General features: G+C 47.1%; 1 protein-coding gene and 1 long non-coding RNA gene across 11 annotated transcripts; both read left to right on the forward strand.

Annotated features, from left to right (window-relative positions):
- The first annotated feature begins 5900 nt into the window (after positions 1–5900).
- On the forward strand, positions 5901–15438 carry LOC137840255 (janus kinase and microtubule-interacting protein 3-like). Of its 10 annotated transcripts, XR_011086782.1 has the most exons (19): positions 5901–5978; positions 6439–6615; positions 6807–8033; positions 8900–8970; positions 9107–9211; positions 9355–9468; positions 11353–11417; positions 11651–11713; positions 11800–11898; positions 11988–12086; positions 12168–12221; positions 12342–12407; positions 12469–12537; positions 12615–12692; positions 12749–12982; positions 13062–13187; positions 13557–13638; positions 15040–15210; positions 15356–15438. XR_011086782.1 is itself a non-coding variant. In XM_068650520.1 (18 exons), exons 8-17 carry the CDS (start codon positions 11358–11360, stop codon positions 13176–13178), a joined length of 939 nt encoding a protein of 312 aa, XP_068506621.1. In that variant the 5' UTR covers positions 5901–5978; positions 6439–6615; positions 6807–7854; positions 7915–8033; positions 8900–8970; positions 9107–9211; positions 9355–9468; positions 11353–11357; the 3' UTR covers positions 13179–13187; positions 13557–13859. The 10 variants fall into 10 exon arrangements, 9 of the variants coding, with proteins under 9 accessions (XP_068506621.1, XP_068506619.1, XP_068506618.1 ...); XM_068650520.1 differs by lacking the exons at positions 15040–15210; positions 15356–15438 and having other exon boundaries at positions 6807–7854; positions 7915–8033; positions 13557–13859; XM_068650518.1 differs by lacking the exons at positions 15040–15210; positions 15356–15438 and having other exon boundaries at positions 6807–8037; positions 13557–13859.
- Positions 15439–17011: 1573 nt separating this feature from the next.
- LOC137840256 (uncharacterized) lies at positions 17012–24179 on the forward strand. Its single transcript, XR_011086783.1, has 5 exons — positions 17012–17177; positions 17323–17400; positions 18936–19026; positions 23790–23819; positions 24028–24179. It is a non-coding gene; the product is annotated as an uncharacterized lncRNA (long non-coding RNA).
- Positions 24180–26805: the final 2626 nt, after the last annotated feature.

Consider the following 26805-nt stretch of genomic DNA (forward strand, 5'->3'; position numbering starts at 1 on the left):
TTTAAAAAAAAAACAACTTTATTAAATATATAACAAAGGCAAATTCTAGATCCACAGCCATGGATCAGGGTTGGACGATGGTCCACTATGGCCGACGCCACCGCGTTGCCCGCCGGAACCGTGAGCTGGGGGCTGATTGGAATCCCGGATGGATGGACCGTGCTTTTGCCTTTCCCTCCTCCAGGAGGGGGGGCTCCCACCATAATCCTAACCAGCCTGTGCCTCCTCCGGATCCCTCCAGACCTCCTGGCTCTAGGTTCGATTCCTATGCGACAGTAGTTCGCCAAGGCCGCAGGCAACCGCGTCAGGACCAACGTGGTCCCCCTCCAGCTGCAACCCGGACCTCCAAGTGGAGACCAGCAGAGGCCGGATTTGGTCGCCTGATCCGCAAAATCTATAACTTGATTAAGGTCTACCACCACCTGAACAATGTAGACCCCCAGCAGTGGGCTACACAACCTCGGATGATCACCAGGATGGAGGAGGTGTTGTCCACAATGATCAAGCCGGCATTCCTAGATAGCGGGGTTGTGCGGGACATTGTGGACAATGCCAAGACCTGGGGCAAGACCACCTGCCAGATCCTCAAACGTCATTACGAGTCCCACCTACCGTTCTGCCGGTCCGACATGGAATTTGCACTCCAAGACAACAATCTAGAATGGGAGGCTGCTTTCCAAGTGGCGGTTGGTTGGGCCAAGCGAAATTTTCCACGCCTACTACCAGACACAATTTCGGAGGTTGAGAACGAGATTTTGGACTTTCTGGAAGACTTGCCGCGCTCCGATCCCAACCCTGACCCCCACCCTACTCCTAGCCCCAGTCCTATTCTCGCCCCCAACCCTAACCCCAACCCTAACCCTATCCCAAACCCTAACCTGGAGCTGCGGTTTCCCGCTCCCACTCCGCTCCCACAGCGACCTAGACTCACACCTGTCGCCAAAAAGAAGACCCAAGATTCGGAGCCAGGGGAAGTGGTTGAGATCCAAACCCAAAAATTGACAGTGTCCCTACGCCCGCAGAGGAAGATCGCAGTGGTGGCCAGTAAGCCCAGCCACTTCCCTCCCCACCAGGACCACCCAAGAGGGGTGTCTACACAAGGGAGTCGGGCTTTGTCCCCTAACCCCAATCCTAACCCTGCCCTCAACCCTAACCCCAACCCTGACCCTACCCCCAACCCTAAACCTAACCCCAACCCTAACCCCAACCCCAACCCATACCCCAATCCCAGTCCCTATCTACGTCCCACCAGGAACAGAACTTCCAAACAGTAGGACAATTAACATAATTAGGACAAATTGGTTTTATTTTATTTAGACCCACTTACATCTAATACCTACCTGGATACTTACCTCCAATTGGAACCACGCGTCTGGTCCCCGGACCACGCCCACCTGAAAAAAAGCAGAAAAAATTGACAAAACGGAATAACACAAAAATATGAACAAAAGTCACCAAATGTTTTCAATAATATAATTACAAATTTGCAAAAAACCAATACACATATATAATCCACCTACCTATGTATTATTTACCTGTAGTTTGAACAGCAATCTGAGATCCTAGACCACGTCTACTTGAAAAACAAAATACATCAAAAACATTAAAAAAAACAATTAAAAAACATTAAAAAACAAAAAACAAAATTAGTATGTTTACATTATTCTACAATACCAATTCCAAGTTGACCAAATTATAATTATTTTGTTTAAACCCAATATGAAGGCTAGTTTAATTATGAAAATTAATTGGAAAATGCAAATATAAGCTAAAACACGTTACATTTCTAAAACGAAATTTCGAAAAACAAAAAAGATTTAAAACTTCAACCGAGCTGAGGGTATAAAAGGAATCCGCAAGGCAAAGAGCCTTTAGTGCGAATTTGGACTGCAAGCAAGACACATTGTTGCACCTTACAAAACAAAAATAGTTTTTCATATAATACATGTGTGCCAGACCTGATGAAGGCTTGAGATAGCCGAAACGTTGTCAGGGCACACATTGCATATTGGCCAGAATAAATCAAAAAAGAAACTTTATTTTTTTAAAAAAACAACTTTATTAAATATATAACAAAGGCAAATTCTAGATCCACAGCCATGGATCAGGGTTGGACGACGGTCCACTATGGCCGACGTCACCGCGTTGCCCGCCGGAACCGTGAGCTGGGGGCTGATTGGAATCCCGGATGGATGGACCGTGCTTTTGCCTTTCCCTCCTCCAGGAGGGGGGGCTCCCACCATAACCCTAACCCTAACCCTAACCCTAACCCTAACCTGGAGCTGCGGTTTCCCGCTCCCACTCCGCTCCCACAGCGACCTAGACTCACACCTGTCGCCAAAAAGAAGACCCAAGATTCGGAGCCAGGGGAAGTGGTTGAGATCCAAACCCAAAAATTGACAGTGTCCCTACGCCCGCAGAGGAAGATCGCAGTGGTGGCCAGTAAGCCCAGCCACTTCCCTCCCCACCAGGACCGCCCAAGAGGGGTGTCTACACAAGGGAGTCGGGCTTTGTCCCCTAACCCCAATCCTAACCCTGCCCTCAACCCTAACCCTAACCCCAACCCTGACCCTACCCCCAACCCTAAACCTAACCCCAACCCTAACCCCAACCCCAACCCATACCCCAATCCCAGTCCCTATCTACGTCCCACCAGGAACAGAACTTCCAAACAGTAGGACAATTAACATAATTAGGACAAATTGGTTTTATTTTATTTAGACCCACTTACATCTAATACCTACCTGGATACTTACCTCCAATTGGAACCACGCGTCTGGTCCCCGGACCACGCCCACCTGAAAAAAAGCAGAAAAAATTGACAAAACGGAATAACACAAAAATATGAACAAAAGTCACCAAATGTTTTCAATAACATAATTACAAATTTGCAAAAACCCAATACACATATATAATCCACCTACCTATGTATTATTTACCTGTAGTTTGAACAGCAATCCGAGATCCTAGACCACGTCTACTTGAAAAACAAAATACATCAAAAAACATTAAAAAAAACAATTAAAAAACATTAAAAAACAAAAAACAAAATTAGTATGTTTACATTATTCTACAATAACAATTCCAAGTTGATCAAATTATAATTATTTTGTTTAAACCCAATATGAAGGCTAGTTTAATTATGAAAATTAATTGGAAAATGCAAATATAAGCTAAAACACGTTACATTTCTAAAACGAAATTTCGAAAAACAAAAAAGATTTAAAACTTCAACCGAGCTGAGGGTATAAAAGGAATCCGCAAGGCAAAGAGCCTTTAGTGCGAATTTGGACTGCAAGCAAGACACATTGCTGCACCTTACAAAACAAAAATACTTTTTCATATAATACATGTGCCAGACCTGATGAAGGCTTGAGATAGCCGAAACGTTGTCAGGGCACACATTGCATATTGGCCAGAATAAATCAAAAAAGAAACTTTATTTTTAAAAAAAAAAACAACTTTATTAAATATATAACAAAGGCAAATTCTAGATCCACAGCCATGGATCAGGGTTGGACGATGGTCCACTATGGCCGACGCCACCGCGTTGCCCGCCGGAACCGTGAGCTGGGGGCTGATTGGAATCCCGGATGGATGGACCGTGCTTTTGCCTTTCCCTCCTCCAGGAGGGGGGGCTCCCACCATAATCCTAACCCTAACCCTAACCCTAACCCCTAACCCCTAACCCTAACCCTAACCCTAACCTTAACCCTAAACCCTAAACCCTAACCCTAACCCTAACCCTAACCCCTAACCCTAACCCCTAACCCTAAACCTAACCCTAACACCATGCCGAACAACACCATGCCGCACTGAACAACACCATGCCGCACTGAACAACACCATCCCGCACTGAACAACACCATCCCGCACTGAACAACACCATCCCGCACTGAACAACACCATGCCGCACTGAACAACACCATGCCGCACTGAACAACACCATCCCGCACTGAACAACACCATCCCGCACTGAACAACACCATCCCGCACTGAAAAACACCATCCCGCACTGAACAACACCATCCCGCACTGAACAACACCATGCGGCACTGAACAACACCATGCGGCACTGAACAACACCATGCCGCACTGAACAACACCATGCCGCACTGAACTACACCATGCCGCACTGAACTACACCATGCCGCACTGAACAACACAATGCCGCACTGAACAACACAATGCCGCACTGAACAACACCATGCCGCACTGAACAACACCATGCCGCACTGAACAACACCATGCCGCACTGAATAACACCATCCCGCACTGAACAACACCATGCCGCACTGAACAACATTATGCCCCACTGAACAACAATATACCGCACTGAACAACATTATGCCGCACTGAACAACATTATGCCGCACTGAACAACACCATGCCGCACTGAACAACATTATGCCGCACTGAACAACATTATGCCGCACTGAACACCATGCCGCACTGAACAACACCATCCCGCACTGAACAACACCATGCCTCACTGAACAACACCATGCCGCACTGAACAACACCATGCCGCACTGAACAACACTATGCCGCACTGAACAACACCATGCCGCACTGAACAACACCATCCCGCACTGAACAACACCATGCCGCACTGAACAACATTATGCCGCACTGAACAACATTATGCCGCACTGAACAACATTATGCCGCACTGAACAACATTATGCCGCACTGAACAACATTATGCCGCACTGAACAACATCATGTCGCACTGAACAACACCATGCCGCACTGAACAACACCATGCCGCACTGAAAAACACCATGCCCCACTGAACAACATTACGCCGCACTGAACAATATTACGCCGCACTGAACAACACCATGCCGCACTGAACAACACCATGCCGCACTGAACAACACCATGCCGCACTGAACAACACCATGCCGCACTGAACAACACCATGCCGCACTGAACAATACCATCCCGCACTGAACAACACCATGCCGCACTGAACAACACCATGCCGCACTGAACAACACCATGCCGCACTGAATAACACCATGCCGCAGTGAACAACACCATGCCACACTGAACAACAACATGCCGCACCGAACAACAACATGCCGCACTGAACAACACGCCGCCGCACTGAACAACACTACGCCGCACAGAACAACACGACGCCGCACAGAATAACACAATACCGCACAGAACAACACCATGCCGCACAAACAGTTTTAGATAATATTACGTCGCAGTCATGCGACGCGGACATGACGTCAATAGGCGGAACTCACGGCAAAATTATAATCCGTGGGCGTGGCTTGCAACAGGAAGTAGGAAAGCGGCAATGCTGGCAAACAAGACACAGCGGTTAGTAACACGACGACTAACAAGACAAATATTTTTGTTTTCAGCTTGCAACTTGACCGTCTAGAGCGTACAAGGTAATTACAACTCATTGTTTTGAAAAATATGTTTTTTTTTGTAGCCCTGAAAAGCGAGGGAGTGTGGCATTTGGGAGGAACGTCGAACTCGGCGTCTGCTTCCAGCCACAGACGCCAAATTTCGACGATTATTTCGACTGGTCAACGTTTGTAAATTATTGCGTTGATTAAAAACTTTATTTAACTCTACTCTTAACTTTGCCGTTTCAGATATGCGGGTATTACACCGCGGAAATGACGTCAATAGGCTGAACTCTCCCCAAAATTCAAATCTGTGGGCGCAATGGCCTTGAGCGAGACAACGGATACAAACACGACGATTATCAACAGAAATATCTTTATTTTCTGCTTGCAAGTGGACCGTCTAGAGCGTACACGGTAAGTACAACTCATTGTGTTTAAAAAGATTTACGTTTGTGTAGTTTGCGTTGCGTTGTATCTGTGAATGTTGGTTGAGGCTAAATGTTAATGTTTAATTTCCTTCCTTTAGGTTCCACGGTGTTTGTTGGCTGTATGTTTTCCACTGCAAGAAGAAGCTCGTATCATTGACCAGCAGGAGCTACAATGGTGAGTACCCCTTTCGTCGTCCATTTATGTTAAACACTTCCTATTTCATGTCTAACAGTACTCGATTTAACAAATAACCATAAATAAATACAGTGTGGGCAGTCAAGTTAACATATGTGATTATCCTGCCTAATATGTTTATCACAAATATGTCACTAATATGTTTATTTGTTTATCACAACACCTTTGGACCTTCAGCAATCGATTATTTCCCTTCATCTACATAGAGACAGAACGATGGTGTCTTAAACATCTCATTCATTTCACCAAATAACTTCACGCAGGTGGATAACGGCCGTCTCGGTCACGCTATGTTGCGTGATGCAGTTTTGAAGAACCAAATGCATTTATTCAATGAATAAGTCAAGCTAGATCTATGTTTATGATGTTGTACGTTACGGTACCGATTGAAGTTGAGTCCGAAGCCAGTGGAAAACAGCGCTGCGTTTGTGCTCTCCAGGTACAAATGTTGTGATCTCTGACTGACGACCGGGCGAGACTCGAGTAAGAGATGTCCAAACGAGCTCCGGCAGGGCGGGTCAAGGCGGAGCGAACGGACGCCTTTCAGGCCGCCAATGACGAGCTGAGAGCCAAACTGATGGACGTCCAGTTAGAACTTCAGCAGGAGAAGAACAAGGTGAAAACCTCAACAGACAGACACTGCCTTCCTCCCTGCCTGCTTCCCTGCCTGCCTCCCTGCCTGCCTCCCTGCCTGCCTCCCTGCCTGCCTGCCTCCCTGCTTGCCTCCCTCCCGCCCTCCCTCCCTCCCTCCCTCCCTCCCAGTTTCCCCGATGTAGATTTGACATGCGTGTGCCATGACTGTGTCAGCCTACGTCAACAAATGCACCGAGGACGTCAGCACCACTAAGAATATCATCACCCGGGGCAACCAACGACCCTGGATGACTGAGGAGGTACGTCAAACGCTACGAGCGCGGAACTCTGCCTTCAAGTCTGGCGACAAGGAGACACTGAGGACAGCGAGAGCCAACTTGAACCGTGCCATCAGGGTAGCGAAGCGAGACCACAGTCGAAAAATTCAGGATCGTTTCCACGACGCCAACAACACCAGGAGTATGTGGCAAGGCATACGGGCGATTACAGACTACAACTCACCCTCCCCCCCCGGTGGGTGAAGTTGATGCTGACTTTCTAAATGGTCTAAATAACTTCTTTGGGAGGTTCGAGGCACTAAACGGCACTCCAGCAGTTAAAACTGTCCCCCATCAGGAAGAGGAGGTACTCTGCCTTGACTCCGCCGATGTGTTGAAGACCCTGAGGAGAGTCAACCCCCGTAAGGCCCCTGGCCCCGACAACATTCCTGGGCGTGTGTTCAGGGAATGTGCAAGTCAGCTGGCTGGGGTCATCACAGACATTTTTAACACCTCGCTGGGCCAAGCCACAGTGCCAGCGTGCTTTAAGACTGCCTCCATCATTCCGGTGCCGAAGAAACCTCAAATCACCTCATTTAATGATTACCGGCCTGTTGCACTGACTCCGGTCATGATGAAGTGCTTCGAAAGGCTGCTTAAAGATCACATCGTTTCCAGACTCCCCCCATTATTTGACCCGTTCCAGTTTGCCGACCGGCAAAACCGCTCCACAGATGTCTTTTATTGGGAGCCAAAGCCACGATTCCGTTCAAACCGATGCAAAAGGAATGGATACGTTCTGGCCCGCGTGTTGTGCGTCTTTCGCATCCCGCACTTCATGCTTGCAGCTTAAGCGACTGAGAGAAACAGAAAGCCAGTTTCTGCCACTCCTGTACAAAAACAAACGCCTGAGCAGGAAGAATGAAGAACTCTCACTGGTGCTGTGTCGCCTTGAAAACAAAGTGCGCTTTGTCACCCAGGAGAACGAGGAGATGGCAAGCTTGGTAGGTCGACGCGGACAACGGCGGCGTGCCAACGGAGTCCACTGCATTTGTGTTCCACAGAGAAGGCCTAGTTCGCTCAATGACCTGGAGCGCGGTTGCGGCCAGCAGGACGGTGAAATGGAGTTCCTTCAAGTTGTGGAGCAGCGGCACATCATCGACGACTTGTCCAAGGTCTTCAGGCAGGTGACTCGGTGCACGTACGGCAGCGCCGCGCTCGCTCGCTGTCGCCAGGAAACCTTTTCCGTCCAAAGCTTGGCCGGCGGCCGCCATCCAAAAAATTGGCCCCTTAAATTCCGACCTTTCAAGCAGGAGCATTGTGCGCACGCGTTTGAACACGCTTTAGACTTGTTTTGCCGTTTTCAGCAGCTCAAAGCTCCCGTTTTGTCAGCGCCTTTGCCACTCGCTGTGCGCTGAAAACGACGGACTCGCCCGGCTGCTCAGCCCGTCAACCATGAGCCGCGAGCGCGACGTCATTGTCCGTAGGCAGCTAGTGGCAAAATGCACCCTGTTAGAGTTGCGCTCGCTCCAACTTATTTTGCAAGAACCACACGGGAGACAAGTAAGTTCTTTTGGACACCTGCAGGTGGAGAGTCCATCCGTTGTACGAATGAAGTCTGACTCTCGGCTCCTGCACGAGCATTTTTATTAAGAGAAACAGGGTGGGTGTAAGAGTGGATTGAATAGAGAAAGCCCTTGACCTCTAGTCAAAACATAGCAAGGGATGTTTTACGACTTTGTGTAGGAAGGGATAAGCGATAGGGATAAATAAGGGATAAATAATATTATTTATTACAGGTTGCAGTCAAAGTCAAAGCAACATAATCATACGATAAAGATAATCTGGAAAACCCTGACACACCCTGTAGTTGTCACTTTTGGAAAAGACGAGCGTCCCTCCAATCATCGCCGGTGACGGGTTTTTCAGGCTCTGGAGACAGGAGCTCATGTCAGAAATGTCATCGTGAGTCGCGTTTGTTTCTGCGCCGGAGCCGTTCGTTCCCTTTGCATCCAAAGAATCTCAAAGGCGGATTATTTGTGTCGACAGGAGAGAGATTTGCTGCTATGATACCGACGTCGAGAATCTCTGAGGAGGAACAAAGCGTGAGGTCCTGCAAGGTGAGTCTGTTTGTTTGCGGCTGCTTGGTGTTGCGCAAGATGAAATGGCCTTTTTCTCGCTATCGTTCCTCTCGTCGATTCATCGTGAGGTGTCGCTTCAGTTTGTTCAGAGAGATGTTTGCTTCCGCGCCCGCAGGTCATCGAAACATTTTACGGCTACGACGAAGACGTGTTGGTGGACTCGGACGGATCGTCCTTGTCTTTTCACACCGACAGAACCCCCGACACGGAACCCGAAGAGGTAGCCCGCCATTTCTGCCAGCGTATTGGCGCCAAACATTCCTCTTCAGCCTGGAATCGGACTCGTCTTTGCGTCGCGGGTGCTTTGTCGCCGGTCTGACTGATTCTGGTACTAGTGCTGTGTTGCATTGGTGTGTGCATGAGGAGGCGGAGCTTCGCTACCGCCAGCTGACGCAAGAATATCAAGCGCTGCAACGAGCCTACGCTCTGCTAGCCCAGACCAGCGGAGAGGACTACGACGCCGAGAAGGAGATCAAGGTGGCGCCCCTTACCGCAACCCCCGACCGGGTCGCAGCCTCCCCGTTCTCACCCAGCCTCGGGTGTTCTCTGGTCTGAAAGGAGGAGGAGGAGCCTCCCTCCTCCTCCTTTCAGACCAGAGAAAAGCTGATGGTAGTGTCAAACGCACCTCTTTCAATAAGGTGCCCCCGGCTTCCCGGTAACGGGTTTGTCTTAGCCGGGTTCGGAGATTCGTCCGTAATCTAACCACCCGAGTTAAATTAACTCCACCGGAATCAATCTAATTTCTGTACGACGCCAATCCCTCTCAAGTCACCCTAAGCTCGAGCCGAGTAACTCAATTCGAGGCAAGACTTCGAAGTGACCGCATCGTATTGATGGCTCCCCGCTAATGTTTGAAGTTCTTATTATGTTACGGATATTTTTAGATGTCTTTGTTAAGACCTCAGGGATTCGTTTGTATAGCGCACCCTAGCACTAGTTTTGCCGAAGTAAATGTTGATATGGGTCCGTTCTACTTGGTCGCTCAAGCAGCGAGCCGACCAACTTGTTTATTCGAAAGAGAATCGAATTAATAAAAGTGTGACAATAATAGCATTTAAGGAGAAAATTAATGCACTTTACGTTATTAATTCTAACTTCTTATATGTAGATCTAGCACTTAACTGTCGGAGTGCTTCACCCCACTTGATTGCTTTAAAAAGAATAACAACTTTCTTAAAACGAATAAAAATGTCTTACTCTATTTAGATTTGCCCAGTAATTAATTTGGAAGGCAAGTCTATTTTTCGATCGTGTCCTGTTTAACTTTTGACGCGGCCCGACAAAATTAAGAACTGGGCCGCGCCGACGGACAATCGAAATACTTTTATCCTTCACCAACTCAAATGATCTATTTTAACCATCGTCGTTATTTTATTTAGAGGAAGTACATTTTCAAACGAATTCACTTTTGACGAAATTCACTCTTCCCTTAAATATCTACGAAAGTTATTTAATTCTCTAACATGTTCGGAGTTACTTTTTACGCGGCCCGTCAAAAGGGGAAACGGGCCTGCGCCCTTCAAATAATTAAATTACTTTCAGTTCTACACCAAACCGATAATCCGATTCAAACACTTCCGTTAATTTATTCAGACGAAGCAAACTTTCAAACGGATTGAAATTCACTCGTGTCTCAAATAACTACGAAAGTTATTCAATTCTCTAAAATTGTCTGATGTTACTTTTATTTATTACGGTCCTATGTTATACCATAATAACCCCCCGCACATTAATCAAATTGTCAAATCAACCCTGAACCATCGATTGTACATTCAGTACAAATCAGCGCACAACAAAGTAGATGAATATACACAACACATTTATTGAAGAAACATGAAATAGAATTACAAATCTTAATCACTCCAGAAACCGAACAATTTCACCCACTGATACCCGTGTTAATAAAATCATTCAATCCCAGAACAATTCGATTGCAAAACACAGTTCATGAAAGAGGGAATCAATTTTTAGCCAAGCAAAGAAATCAAGAAGTAAAAATCACATTTGTGCTTCTCCAAACAATTTATGTCACGCCACTATTCTCATAGTGACGGGTCCCTTGATCGAATTGACTAACAATATTGCTTTAAGCTGTTACAGAATACATTTTTAGCCAAGCAAAGAAATCAAAAAGTAAAAATCACATTTGTGCGTCCATGCGTGACTCACAATCCGACACCGTGTTCCTGTTTTATTTCTATTTTAACTTGCTTAGCTTATTTTGGCCCCTTTTTTGGTCTCATGTTTTGGTCTGGCGCCATCTTTTGGACAAATTTGGAATTTCAGCTCTGCCAATTTATTCCTGTGAACAATCCATATTTTACCATTTGCACCATCTCTTCCCCCCATGTTACATGACAGTAGAAATGGGTCACTATCAAAGCAGAGTAGCAGATCTGGAGTCAGCGCTGAAGCAACAAGGACAGGTAAGCTTATCAATGAGCACACCTTTTTCTCAGACAAAATAGCTACATTCTTCAGTCACTCATTCGTCTGGCATTACTGGACCATCCCCCCCCCCCCCCCCCCCCCCCCCCCCCCCCTGAACGTGGCTGGGAAAATGCGGAGAAAAGCAAATGTCATTTTCCAGTCAACCAAAGAATTTGTGGATGAAAATGACACAACATTCCAAAGCTGTCCACGCGTTTGTCTCTTCTAGAATGTCAAGTGGGTGGAGGAGAAGCAGCTGCTGCGTCAGAGCAATCAGCAGTTGGCCGAAAAGGTGACGGAAAGAAAGGCGCTGGGCGGAGTCGCTTGGCGTCACACCCGTCCGGAAGCCCCGCAGGTGAGGTCTGACTGTCTTTTCAGGTCAGGCGGATGGAGGCGGAAGAAGCGCGTCTGAAAGAGCACATCCAGGATATCCGAGACCAAAACGAACTGCTTGAGTTCCGCATCCTGGAGCTGGAGGTGGGAAGACTCGCACAAGCGTGTTGAGGCCAGAGATGTGACGGACGGACGGACGGACGGACGGACGGATGCATGCCTCTGCCTTTCAGGAGAGGGAGTGGCGCTCCCCCGTCTTGAAGTTTCTGCAAGTCCGTTTCCCAGACGGCCTCAGCCCTTTGCAGATCTACTGCGAGGCCGACGGCGTGAGCGTACGTAAGGCGTCCCTCGCAACCCTAACCTTAACCTGAGGTCCCAGAACACCTTACATTGCTCCTTGCGCCTTTCCCCAGGACATCGTCATCAGTGATCTGATGAAGAAGCTGGACATCCTGGGCGATAACGCCGTAAGTGTATGTCGAACTCCTTATGTTCGCACTCCACGAGACTCGGCGGCTCAAATGTGACTTTTGGAAGGCTTTGCGCTGAAAGAAGCTTGTTGACGCTGTGCCTTTGGGCTCTTGCAGAATCTCACCAACGAGGAGCAGGTGGTCGTGATTCACGCCAGGACCCTTCCCACCCTAGCCGAGAAGGTAACGCGCACGTCCACGCACGCTCTCGCATTCTGCTTATGTGACAGCAGCCTTTCCTCAGTGGTTAGAATACATCAAAGTGACCAAGTCAGCACTTCAACAGAAGATGTTGGACATTGAAAGTGAGAAGGTAGACAGACACGCGACATCAGCCAAGGGGAACTCGGGGCAATGTGCCCCAACAATTCTGACCTTGAGCTGTGCTAGGATATGTTCTGCAACCAGAAGGGCTACCTGGATGAAGAGTTGGACTTCAGGAAGCGTTCCATGGACCAGGCTCATAAGGTAAGCCGCCCTCAAATCTCCCGCCGGACCACTGATGGACGAGGATTGCGGCCCAGAGGATCATGGAGCTGGAGGCCATGTTGTACGAGGCGCTACCGCAGCGGGACTGCCCCGCCACGGACGGCGAAAAAGCCAGCCACGCTGGCGTGAATGACGTGCTGACGGCGGATCAGAGACAAGAGCTTAGGAGCGCCGTGGACCAATGGAAGCGAGCCCTGATGTGGGAGTTGAGGGAGCGCGACGCTTGCATCCTCCAAGAGAGAATGGATCTGCTGCACAGCGCGCAACAGGTAAGGGCCCAAAGCCAGCCCGGCACTTACTTGCACGCTTACTGGCTTTTGAAGGCTACTTTCCATTTGTCCGTCCTAGAGGAACAAAGAGCTGAAAGAATTCATCGAAGCTCAGAAGAGACAAATCAAACAATTGGAGGAGAAGTTTCTGTTTCTCTTTCTAGTCTTCTCCTTGGCCTTCATTCTGTGGCCCTAACACCAGCTGGTGAGTGAGCTCCAGCGGCACCGCACTCGACACCTCCGATACACTGCCAGCCGGTCTCAGACGTTGGCAGACGCTCCGATGCCGACGTATACCCCCCGCCACGGTGACAGAGGCACCGCGTCACACCGGCGCTCATCCAATCAGAAGGCAGGAAAGGCAAATTCACATGCAGGGCACTCTTGAACCAGAAGAGAGCGCCACAAAAAACGGTTGTTGCCCCAAACGCGCACTAAAAAGGGTCAGAATAACAAGAGTCCCACCGGCCAGCCGGGGCCACCCGTCCATCCATTTCTTCAGGGGGGGAAAAAATTGGAGTCACCGGTGAGTACATTTTGCATTTAGCTCTGCTTTTCTGCTTCTGTCTTCAAGTGTGTGGCATCCTGCGACCAAAGATTCAGCCAACCCCAAAGCGGTTGACCTCAACGTCCCACCACCATTCCTACCAGAGCAGGTGACGTGATGCTTTGGACATCCTTCCGTCTCAGATGCCCAAAAGTACTCTTTGCCACATCTGCGGCAATACGGTGTCTTTTCAAAGGTGCAAATAAATCCAGCGTGGGCGGAACACGCACGTCTTCGGTTTTTCCCGCTTTGTTTGTGTGACAGCTGTTGTGAAAATTTTATACAAATAAAGTTGTATAGTACAGGTTTGGCCAAGCCGCAACTCCCGAACCGCATGCGGCTCTTTTATGTTCATATCAACATTTGTGTGTGTGTGTGTGTGTGTGTGTGTGTGGGGGGGGGGGTTGTGCGTGTTGGCTTCACTTGAGTTCAATTTAGTATTTTCGTCAAAAGCGCATGTGGTGAAATTCCACAAAGTAGGATGGGCAAACACATTCCAGTAAACTATTAGTGTCAATTGGGCTCTCGAAATGGCAGGGAAAAGATGCACAGCAAAACGAAAATATGTAGATGAACACAGGACGTTTTTATCAGAGTGGGAAAGTTTCTATTTTTTGTTGAACGTGATGGCAAACCATTCTGCCTGATACGTCAGACCTCAGCGCATTTCAAAGATTCAAATCTTCAGCGCCATGCACTTCAGCTCACTCCATGCTAACATTGATCAGGCGTCGAACCCGCAACATCATGCTTAAGAGGTGGACATGCTAACCAGTGCGCCATTATGTCAACGCATAACAACTGTAAATCTACTAAACAAAACAGCGGTTGCTATATGACATCTGCCGCGTGTGGTCACGTGACAGACGTCACGTGATGGGCAGAACTTCCGCCGGAATTCAAATCCGCGGGGAGAGTTAACTTGTTTAAAAGGGAGTGGGCAGAAGAATTATTTAATTTATTTAAATCTATTTGGAGTGTGCGCCATTATGTCAATGCATAACAACTGTAAGTCTACTAAACAAAACAGCGGTTGCTATATGACGTCTGCCACGTGACGCGGACGTGACGTCGACGCCTACTTTACATCCCACCGATCACAGGACCCCTCGGCTGCATAACCGCGCCCCCTTCCCAACCAATCGGATTTGCTATACGCGAAAACTACGCCAATGGGCGCAACTTCCGCCAAAATTTAAATCCGTGGGCGTGGCTCGCAACAGGAAGTAGGAAAATGGCGATGTTGACAAAGACACAGCGGATGGTAACATACGACTAACAAGAGAAATATTTTTATTTTCTGCTTGCAACTGGACCGTCCAGAGCGTACACGGTAAGTACAACTAATCGTTTTTAAAAAGAAGTACTTTTGTTGCCCTGAAAAGCGAGTGAGTGTGGCGTTTGGGGGGAACGTCAAATTTCGACGATTCTTTCTGGTCAACGGTTGTAAATGATTGCGTTGATTGAAAAAGAAAACTTGATGTAACTCTACTTTTAACTGCCGTTTCAGATAAGCGGGTATTACGTCGCAGTCATGTGCCGTGGATATGACGTAATTGGCTGAACTTCCACCAAAATTCAAATCTGTTGGCGCGATGGCCGTGAGCCACTGAGCAACGACGAATATCAACAGAAATATCTTTATTTTCTGCTTGCAACTGGACCGTCTACAGCGTACACGGTAAGTAACACTCATTGTGTTTAAAGAGATTTACGTTTGCGATAGCAACGTGTAGCTGAGGCGCTAGCAGAAGTGTAGCCGCGTTGCGTTGTACGTGTGAATATTGGTCCAGGCGAAATGTTAATGTTTAATTTCATTCCTTTAGGTTCCACGGTGTTTGTTGGCTGCAAGTTTTCCACTGCAAGAAGAGGCTCGTATCATTGACCAGGAGCGAGCTACAATGGTGAGTAGCCATAACATTTATGTTAAACACTTCCTATTTCATGTCTAACAGTACTTGATTTAACAAATAACCATAAATAAATACAGTGTGGGCACTGAAGTTAACATATGTGATTATACTGCCTAATCTGTCACCGAGTATATTGTTGCAAAGTAATATAAGATCCACAGTTGTAATTCAGAATAGTTTTCAAAAGAAGGCCATTAGAATTATATACAAGTCTGATTACCCTGAACATAACAACAAGCTATTAATTAAATCACAAATTCTTCAATTCAAAGATTTGGTAGATTATCAGAATAATAATGTCTAACAGTAATTGATTTAACACATCACGATAAGTAGATTGAGTGTGGGCACTCTCAAGTTAACATATGTGATTATACTGCCTAATCTGTTACAGAGTATGTTGTTGCCAAGTAATGTAGAATAGATCCAAAGTAGTAATCCAGAATAGTTTTGAAAAGGCCATTAGAATAATAAACAAATCTGATTACCTTGAACATAATAGTTAAGTGTTGAATATGTCCTATGAAGTCAAAATTGGGCACCATCATGTGGTGAAATTTGGAATTGCATCACATCCAATTTTGCCTGGGAACAAACAGATTAAATAAATCTTAGTCTTAAATAAGCCACTCCTTCTCAAACAAGTAAACTCTGCCCATTTTGCGCAGTAGATGTTCTGTTAATATCTAGTATTTATACAAAGTCATAATTTAAATTGCTTTCAACCTTAATTCATCGCTTCAACCAACATTACTCGCTCTTATTACCAACTTGTATCGATTTAACTAAGCGTTTAATACTTCCTATCAGGTCTCAAGTCAAGATTTGGCAAAATACAATTTCAGCAAATCCAATTTTGCCAGGCAACAAAAAGAGATTAAATAAACTAAATAAGTCTTCTTCCCATTAAATAAATCAGAAAAGTCTGTCTTGTAACCAGTCCTCTTCAAACAAGTAAAGTCTGCCCGTTTTGTGCCGTAGATTTTGTGTCTATGCCTAGTATTTATACAAAATCATAATTTAAACGACTTCATTCCTTCATTCACTTTGGAAATTTGGAATTGCAGCAAATCGAATTTTGCCAGGGAACAAAAATAGATCAATTAAACTAAATAAGTCTTCTTCCCATTAAATAAATTAAAAAAGTCTGTCTTGTAACCAGTCCTTTTCAAACAAGTCAAGTCTGCCCATTTTGTGCCGTAGATTTTGTGTTTATGCCTAGTATTTATACAAAATCATAATTTAAAGGATTTCATTCCTTCATTCACTTTGGAAATTTGGAATTGCAGCACATCAAATTTTGCCTGGGAAGAAAAGTAGATTAAATAAATTTAATAAGTCTTACTACTTCCCAATAAATAAATTAAATACGTCTTACTTGTTCCCACTCCTTTTCAAAAAAGTAGTTTAAAACGAGGGCCATTTACTCAACCTTTAACCTCAACCCCGCACGTCACATTGTGTTGTATCTGTGAATGTTGGTTGTGGCCAAATGATAGTTTTCTTTCATTCGTTTAGGTTCCAAGAAAACTTGATGTAACTCTACTTTTAACTGCCGTTTCAGATAAGCGGGTATTACGTCGCAGTCATGTGCCGCAGATATGACGTAATTGGCTGAACTTCCACCAAAATTCAAATCTGTTGGCGCGATGGCCGTGAGCCACTGAGCAACGACGAATATCAACAGAAACATCTTTATTTTCTGCTTGCAACTGGACCGTCTACAGCGTACACGGTAAGTAACACTCATTGTGTTTAAAGAGATTTACGTTTGTAATAGCAACGTGTAGCTGAGGCGCTAGCAGAAGTGTAGCCGCGTTGCGTTGTACGTGTGAATATTGGTCCAGGCGAAATGTTAATGTTTAATTTCATTCCTTTAGGTTCCACGGTGTTTGTTGGCTGCAAGTTTTCCACTGCAAGAAGAGGCTCGTATCATTGACCAGGAGCGAGCTACAATGGTGAGTAGCCATAACATTTATGTTAAACACTTCCTATTTCATGTCTAACAGTACTTGATTTAACAAATAACCATACATAAATACAGTGTGGGCACTGAAGTTAACATATGTGATTATACTGCCTAATCTGTCACCGAGTATATTGTTGCAAAGTAATATAAGATCCAAAGTTGTAATTCAGAATAGTTTTCAAAAGAAGGCCATTAGAATTATATACAAGTCTGATTACCCTGAACATAACAACAAGCTATTAATTAAATCACAAATTCTTCAATTCAAAGATTTGGTAGATTATCAGACAAATAATGTCTAACAGTAATTGATTTAACACATCACGCACGATAAGTAGATTGAGTGTGGGCACTCTCAAGTTAACATATGTGATTATACTGCCTAATCTGTTACAGAGTATGTTGTTGCCAAGTAATGTAGAATAGATCCAAAGTAGTAATCCAGAATAGTTTTGAAAAGGCCATTAGAATAATAAACAAATCTGATTACCTTGAACATAATAACAAGCTAAGTGTTGAATATGTCCTATGAAGTCAAAATTTGGCACCATCATGCGGTGAAATTTGGACTTGCATCACATCCAATTTTGCCTGGGAACAAACAGATTAAATAAATCTTAGTCTTAAATAAGCCACTCCTTCTCAAACAAGTAAACTCTGCCCATTTTGCGCAGTAGATGTTCTGTTAATATCTAGTATTTATACAAAGTCATAATTTAAATTGCTTTCAACCTTAATTCATCGCTTCAACCAACATTACTCGCTCTTATTACCAACTTGTATCGATTTAACTAAGCGTTTAATACTTCCTATCAGGTCTCAAGTCAAGATTTGGCAAAATACAATTTCAGCAAATCCAATTTTGCCAGGCAACAAAAAGAGATTAAATAAACTAAATAAGTCTTCTTCCCATTAAATAAATCAGAAAAGTCTGTCTTGTAACCAGTCCTCTTCAAACAAGTAAAGTCTGCCCGTTTTGTGCCGTAGATTTTGTGTCTATGCCTAGTATTTATACAAAATCATAATTTAAACGACTTCATTCCTTCATTCACTTTGGAAATTTGGAATTGCAGCAAATCGAATTTTGCCAGGGAACAAAAATAGATCAATTAAACTAAATAAGTCTTCTTCCCATTAAATAAATTAAAAAAGTCTGTCTTGTAACCAGTCCTTTTCAAACAAGTCAAGTCTGCCCATTTTGTGCCGTAGATTTTGTGTTTATGCCTAGTATTTATACAAAATCATAATTTAAAGGATTTCATTCCTTCATTCACTTTGGAAATTTGGAATTGCAGCACATCAAATTTTGCCTGGGAAGAAAAGTAGATTAAATAAATTTAATAAGTCTTACTACTTCCCAATAAATAAATTAAATACGTCTTACTTGTTCCCACTCCTTTTCAAAAAAGTAGTTTAAAACGAGGGCCATTTACTCAACCTTTAACCTCAACCCCGCACGTCACATTGTGTTGTATCTGTGAATGTTGGTTGTGGCCAAATGATAGTTTTCTTTCATTCGTTTAGGTTCCACGGTGTTTGTTGGCTATATGTTTTCCACTGTCAGAAGGATGAAAATACAAAGTACAACGCTTGGACGTGGGCGACGACGTCACCGGTGAGTCCTTCCTTCCTATTTATTTACCTTCTAGGTGCTAGAGGCTAAGTGTTAGAAGCTAAGTGTTAGAGGCAACACAATACGAACAACACAACGCAATACGAACAACTCAACACAATATGAACAACTCAACTCAATATGAACAACACAACAAAATACGAACAACACAACACAATACCAACAACACAATACGAACAACACAACACATTACGAACAACACAACACAATACGAACAACACAACGATACCGCACTGAACAACACGATACCGCACTGAACAACACGATACCGCACTGAACAACACGATACCGCACTGAACAACACGATACCGCACTGAACAACACGATACCGCACTGAACAACACCATGCCGCACTGAACAACACCATGCCGCACTGAACAACACCATGCAGCACCGAACAACACCATGCCGCACCGAACAACACCATGCCGGACCGAACAACACCATCCCGCATTGAACAACACCATGCCGCACTGAACAACACCATGCCGCACTGAACAACACCATGCCGCACTGAACAACACCATGCCGCACTGAACAACACCATGCCGCACTGAACAACATTATGCCGCACTGAACAACATTATGCCGCACTGAACAACACCATGCCGCACTGAACAACATTATGCCGCACTGAACAACACCATCCCGCACTGAACAACACCATCCCGCACTGAACAACACCATGCCGCACTGAACAACACCATGCCGCACTGAACTACACCATGCCGCACTGAACTACACCATGCCGCACTGAACAACACCATGCCGCACTGAACTACACCATGCCGCACTGAACAACACCATGCCGCACTGAACAACACCATGCCGCACTGAACAACACCATGCCGCACTGAACAACACCATGCCGCACTGGACAACACCATGCCGCACTGAACAACACCATGCCGCACTGAACAACACCATGCCGCACTGAACAACACCATCCCGCACTGAACAACACCATCCCGCACTGAACAACACCATGCCGAACTGAACAACACCATGCCGCACTGAACAACACCATGCCGCACTGAACAACACCATGCCGCACTGAACAACACCATGCCGCACTGAACAACACCATGCCGCACTGAACTACACCATGCCGCACTGAACTACACCATGCCGCACTGAACAACACCATGCCGCACTGAACTACACCATGCCGCACTGAACAACACCATGCCGCACTGAACAACACCATGCCGCACTGAACAACACCATGCCGCACTGAACAACACCATGCCGCACTGAACAACACCATGCCGCACTGAACAACACCATGCCGCACTGAACAACACCATGCCGCACTGAACAACACCATCCCGCACTGAACAACACCATGCAGCACTGAACAACATTATGCCGCACTGAACAACATTATGCCGCACTGAACAACATTATGCCGCACTGAACAACACCATGCCGCACTGAACAACATTATGCCGCACTGAACAACATTATGCCGCACTGAACACCATGCCGCACTGAACAACACCATCCCGCACTGAACAACACCATCCCGCACTGAACAACACCATGCCGCACTGAACAACACCATGCCGCACTGAACAACACCATGCCGCACTGAACAACACCATGCCGCACTGAACAACACCATGCCGCACTGAACAACACCATGCCGCACTGAACAACACCATGCCGCACTGAACAACACCATGCCGCACTGAACAACACCATGCCGCACTGAACAACACCATGCCGCACTGAACAACACCATCCCGCACTGAACAACACCATGCCGAACTGAACAACATTATGCCGCACTGAACAACACCATGCCGCACTGAACAACACCATGCCGCACTGAACAACACCATGCCGCACTGAACAACATTATGCCGCACTGAACAACATTATGCCGCACTGAACAACACCATGCCGCACTGAACAACATTATGCCGCACTGAACAACATTATGCCGCACTGAACACCATGCCGCACTGAACAACACCATCCCGCACTGAACAACACCATCCCGCACTGAACAACACCATGCCGCACTGAACAACACCATGCCGCACTGAACAACACCATGCCGCACTGAACAACACCATGCCGCACTGAACAACACCATGCCGCACTGAACAACACCATGCCGCACTGAACAACACCATCCCGCACTGAACAACATTATGCCGCACTGAACAACATTATGCCGCACTGAACAACATTATGCCGCACTGAAAAACACCATGCCGCACTGAACAACACCATGCCGCACTGAACAACACCATGCCGCACTGAACAACACCATGCCGCACTGAACAACACCATGCCGCACTGAACAACACCATGCCGCACTGAACAACACCATGCCGCACTGAACAACACCATGCCGCACTGAACAACACCATGCCGCACTGAACAGCACCATGCCGCACTGAACAACACCATGCCGCACTGAACAACACCATGCCGCACTGAACAACACCATCCCGCACTGAACAACACCATCCCGCACTGAACAACACCATGCCGCACTGAACAACACCATGCCGCACTGAACAACACCATGCCGCACTGAACTACACCATTCCGCACTGAACAACACCACGCTGCACTGAACAACACGACGCCGCACTGAACAACACCATGCCGCACTGAACAACACCATGCCGCACTGAACAACACCATGCCGCACTGAACAACACCATGCCGCACTGAACAACACCATGCCGCACTGAACAACACCATGCCGCACTGAACAACACCATCCCGCACTGAACAACACCATGCCGCACTGAACAACACCATGCCGCACTGAACAACACCATGCCGCACTGAACAACGCCATGCCGCACTGAACAACACCATGCCGCACTGAACAACACCATGCCCCACTGAACAACACCATGCCGCACTGAACAACACCATGCCGCACTGAACAACACCATGCCGCACTGAACAACACCATGCCGCACTGAACAACACCATGCCGCACTGAACAACACCATGCCGCACTGAACAACACCATCCCGCACTGAACACCATCCCGCACTGAACAACACCATGCCGCACTGAACAACACCATGCCGAACAACACCATGCCGCACTGAACAACACCATGCCGCACTGAACAACACCATGCCGCACTGAACAACACCATCCCGCACTGAACAACACCATCCCGCACTGAACAACACCATGCCGCACTGAACAACACCATGCCGCACTGAACAACACCATGCCGCACTGAACAACACCATGCCGCACTGAACAACACCATGCCGCACTGAACAACACCATGCCGCACTGAACAACACCATGCCGCACTGAACAACACCATGCCAAACTGAACAACACCATCCCGCACTGAACAACACCATCCCGCACTGAACAACACCATCCCGCACTGAACAACACCATCCCGCACTGAACAACACCATCCCGCACTGAACAACACCATGCCGCACTGAACTACACCATGCCGCACTGAACTACACCATGCCGCACTGAACTACACCATGCCGCACTGAACAACACCATGCCGCACTGAACAACACAATGCCGCACTGAACAACACCATGCCGCACTGAACAACACCATGCCGCACTGAACAACACCATGCCGCACTGAACAACACCATGCCGCACTGAACAACACCATCCCGCACTGAACAACACCATGCCGCACTGAACAACATTATGACCCACTGAACAACATTATACCGCACTGAACAACATTATGCCGCACTGAACAACATTATGCCGCACTGAACAACACCATGCCGCACTGAACAACATTATGCCGCACTGAACAACATTATGCCGCACTGAACACCATGCCGCACTGAACAACACCATCCCGCACTGAACAACACCATGCCGCACTGAACAACACCATGCCGCACTGAACAACACCATGCCGCACTGAACAACACCATGCCGCACTGAACAACACCATGCCGCACTGAACAACACCATCCCGCACTGAACAACACCATGCCGCACTGAACAACATTATGCCGCACTGAACAACATTATGCCGCACTGAACAACATTATGCCGCACTGAACAACATTATGCCGCACTGAACAACATTATGCCGCACTGAACAACATCATGTCGCACTGAACAACACCATGCCGCACTGAACAACACCATGCCGCACTGAACAACACCATGCCCCACTGAACAACATTACGCCGCACTCAACAATATTATGCCGCACTGAACAACACCATGCCGCACTGAACAACACCATGCCGCACTGAACAACACCATGCCGCACTGAACAACACCATGCCGCACTGAACAACACCATGCCGCACTGAACAACACCATCCCGCACTGAACAACACCATGCCGCACTGAACAACACCATGCCGCACTGAACAACACCATGCCGCACTTAACAACACCATGCCGCACTTAACAACACCATGCCGCACTGAACAACACCATGCCGCACTGAACAACAACATGCCGCACTGAACAACAACATGCCGCACTGAACAACACGACGCCGCACAGAACAACACGACGCCGCACTTAATAACACAATACCGCACAGAACAACACCATGCCGCACAAACAGTTTTAGATAATATTACGTCGCAGTCATGCGACGCGGACATGACGTCAATAGGCGGAACTCACGGCAGAATTATAATCCGTGGGCGTGGCTTGCAACAGGAAGTAGGAAAGCGGCAATGCTGGCAAACAAGACACAGCGGTTAGTAACACGACGACTAACAAGACAAATATTTTTGTTTTCAGCTTGCAACTTGACCGTCTAGAGCGTACAAGGTAATTACAACTCATTGTTTTGAAAAATATGTTTTTTTGTAGCCCTGAAAAGCGAGGGAGTGTGGCATTTGGGAGGAACGTCGAACTCGGCGTCTGCTTCCAGCCACAGACGCCAAATTTCGACGATTATTTCGACTGGTCAACGTTTGTAAATTATTGCGTTGATTAAAAACTTTATTTAACTCTACTCTTAACTTTGCCGTTTCAGATATGCGGGTATTACACCGCGGAAATGACGTCAATAGGCTGAACTCTCGCCAAAATTCAAATCTGTGGGCGCAATGGCCTTGAGCGAGACAACGGATACAAACACGACGATTATCAACAGAAATATCTTTATTTTCTGCTTGCAAGTGGACCGTCTAGAGCGTACACGGTAAGTACAACTCATTGTGTTTAAAAAGATTTACGTTTGTGTAGTTTGCGTTGCGTTGTATCTGTGAATGTTGGTTGAGGCTAAATGTTAATGTTTAATTTCTCTTCCTTTAGGTTCCACGGTGTTTGTTGGCTGTATGTTTTCCACTGCAAGAAGAGGCTCGTATCATTGACCAGCAGGAGCTACAATGGTGAGTACCCCTTTCGTCGTCCATTTATGTTAAACACTTCCTATTTCATGTCTAACAGTACTCGATTTAACAAATAACCATAAATAAATACAGTGTGGGCAGTCAAGTTAACATATGTGATTATCCTGCCTAATATGTTTATCACAAATATGTCACTTATATGTTTATTTGTTTATCACAACACCTTTGGACCTTCAGCAATCGATTATTTCCCTTCATCTACATAGAGACAGAACGATGGTGTCTTAAACATCTCATTCATTTCACCAAATAACTTCACGCAGGTGGATAACGGCCGTCTCGGTCACGCTATGTTGCGTGATGCAGTTTTGAAGAACCAAATGCATTTATTCAATGAATAAGTCAAGCTAGATCTATGTTTATGATGTTGTACGTTACGGTACCGATTGAAGTTGAGTCCGAAGCCAGTGGAAAACAGCGCTGCGTTTGTGCTCTCCAGGTACAAATGTTGTGATCTCTGACTGACGACCGGGCGAGACTCGAGTAAGAGATGTCCAAACGAGCTCCGGCAGGGCGGGTCAAGGCGGAGCGAACGGACGCCTTTCAGGCCGCCAATGACGAGCTGAGAGCCAAACTGATGGACGTCCAGTTAGAACTTCAGCAGGAGAAGAACAAGGTGAAAACCTCAACAGACAGACACTGCCTTCCTCCCTGCCTGCTTCCCTGCCTGCCTCCCTGCCTGCCTCCCTGCCTGCCTCCCTGCCTGCCTGCCTCCCTGCTTGCCTCCCTCCCTCCCGCCCTCCCTCCCTCCCAGTTTCCCCGATGTAGATTTGACATGCGTGTGCCATGACTGTGTCAGCCTACGTCAACAAATGCACCGAGGACGTCAGCACCACTAAGAATATCATCACCCGGGGCAACCAACGACCCTGGATGACTGAGGAGGTACGTCAAACGCTACGAGCGCGGAACTCTGCCTTCAAGTCTGGCGACAAGGAGACACTGAGGACAGCGAGAGCCAACTTGAACCGTGCCATCAGGGTAGCGAAGCGAGACCACAGTCGAAAAATTCAGGATCGTTTCCACGACGCCAACAACACCAGGAGTATGTGGCAAGGCATACGGGCGATTACAGACTACAACTCACCCTCCCCCCCCGGTGGGTGAAGTTGATGCTGACTTTCTAAATGGTCTAAATAACTTCTTTGGGAGGTTCGAGGCACTAAACGGCACTCCAGCAGTTAAAACTGTCCCCCATCAGGAAGAGGAGGTACTCTGCCTTGACTCCGCCGATGTGTTGAAGACCCTGAGGAGAGTCAACCCCCGTAAGGCCCCTGGCCCCGACAACATTCCTGGGCGTGTGTTCAGGGAATGTGCAAGTCAGCTGGCTGGGGTCATCACAGACATTTTTAACACCTCGCTGGGCCAAGCCACAGTGCCAGCGTGCTTTAAGACTGCCTCCATCATTCCGGTGCCGAAGAAACCTCAAATCACCTCATTTAATGATTACCGGCCTGTTGCACTGACTCCGGTCATGATGAAGTGCTTCGAAAGGCTGCTTAAAGATCACATCGTTTCCAGACTCCCCCCATTATTTGACCCGTTCCAGTTTGCCGACCGGCAAAACCGCTCCACTCAGGACGCCATCTCCTCCGTTCTTCACCTGAGCCTGGCTCACCTGGAGGAAAAGAACACCCATGTTCGGATGCTGTTCCTGGACTTCAGCTCAGCGTTTAACACCATCATCCCACAGCATCTAGTAGGAAAATTGGAACACCTGGGCTTCAACACCCCCCTTCGCAACTGGCTGCTAGACTTCCTCACCAACAGACCTCAGTCAGTCCGGGTCGGACAGAACACCTCTGATGTCATCACCCTCAGCACAGGCTCCCCTCAGGGCTGCGTCCTGAGCCCCCTGCTGTTCACCCTGATGACACACGACTGCGTCCCCAGGTTCACCACCAATCACATCGTGAAGTTCGCAGACGACACAACGGTGGTGGGGCTCATCAGAGACAACAACGACCTGGACTACAGAGAGGAGGTGGAGCAGCTGGTGGGCTGGTGCAGAGACAACAGCCTGATCCTGAATGTGGAGAAGATGAAGGAGATCATCGTCGACTTCAGGAAAAACCAGCCTCACCACGCTCCACTGATCATCAACAGCTCAGCTGTGGAGGTGGTCAGCAGCACCAAATTCCTGGGGGTCCACATCACAGAAGACCTCACCTGGACTATGAACACTACGGCACTGATCAAGAGGGCACAGAAGCGCTTGTACTTCCTGCGGAGGATGAGGAGAGCCCACCTGCCCCCACCCATCATGAGGACGTTCTACAGGAGCACCATAGAGAGCATTCTGACAAGCTGACTCTCTGTGTGGTGTGGAGGCTGCACCGCCTCCGATTGGAAGAACGTGAGGAGAGTGGTGAGGACAGCAGAGAGGATCATAGGGGCTC

Source organism: Syngnathus scovelli, chromosome 4 (genome assembly GCF_024217435.2).
Source record: "Syngnathus scovelli strain Florida chromosome 4, RoL_Ssco_1.2, whole genome shotgun sequence".
NCBI lineage: Eukaryota > Metazoa > Chordata > Actinopteri > Syngnathiformes > Syngnathidae > Syngnathus > Syngnathus scovelli.

Bases quoted from the DNA above. Each gene is read 5' to 3' on its own strand.
- LOC137840255 (XM_068650518.1), top strand. From the start codon at position 11,358: ATGGGTCACTATCAAAGCAGAGTAGCAGATCTGGAGTCAGCGCTGAAG. The intron at 12,222-12,341 runs GTAAGTGTATGT...GGGCTCTTGCAG, and splicing joins ACATCCTGGGCGATAACGCC to AATCTCACCAACGAGGAGCA. The intron at 12,408-12,468 runs GTAACGCGCACG...GCCTTTCCTCAG, and splicing joins TTCCCACCCTAGCCGAGAAG to TGGTTAGAATACATCAAAGT.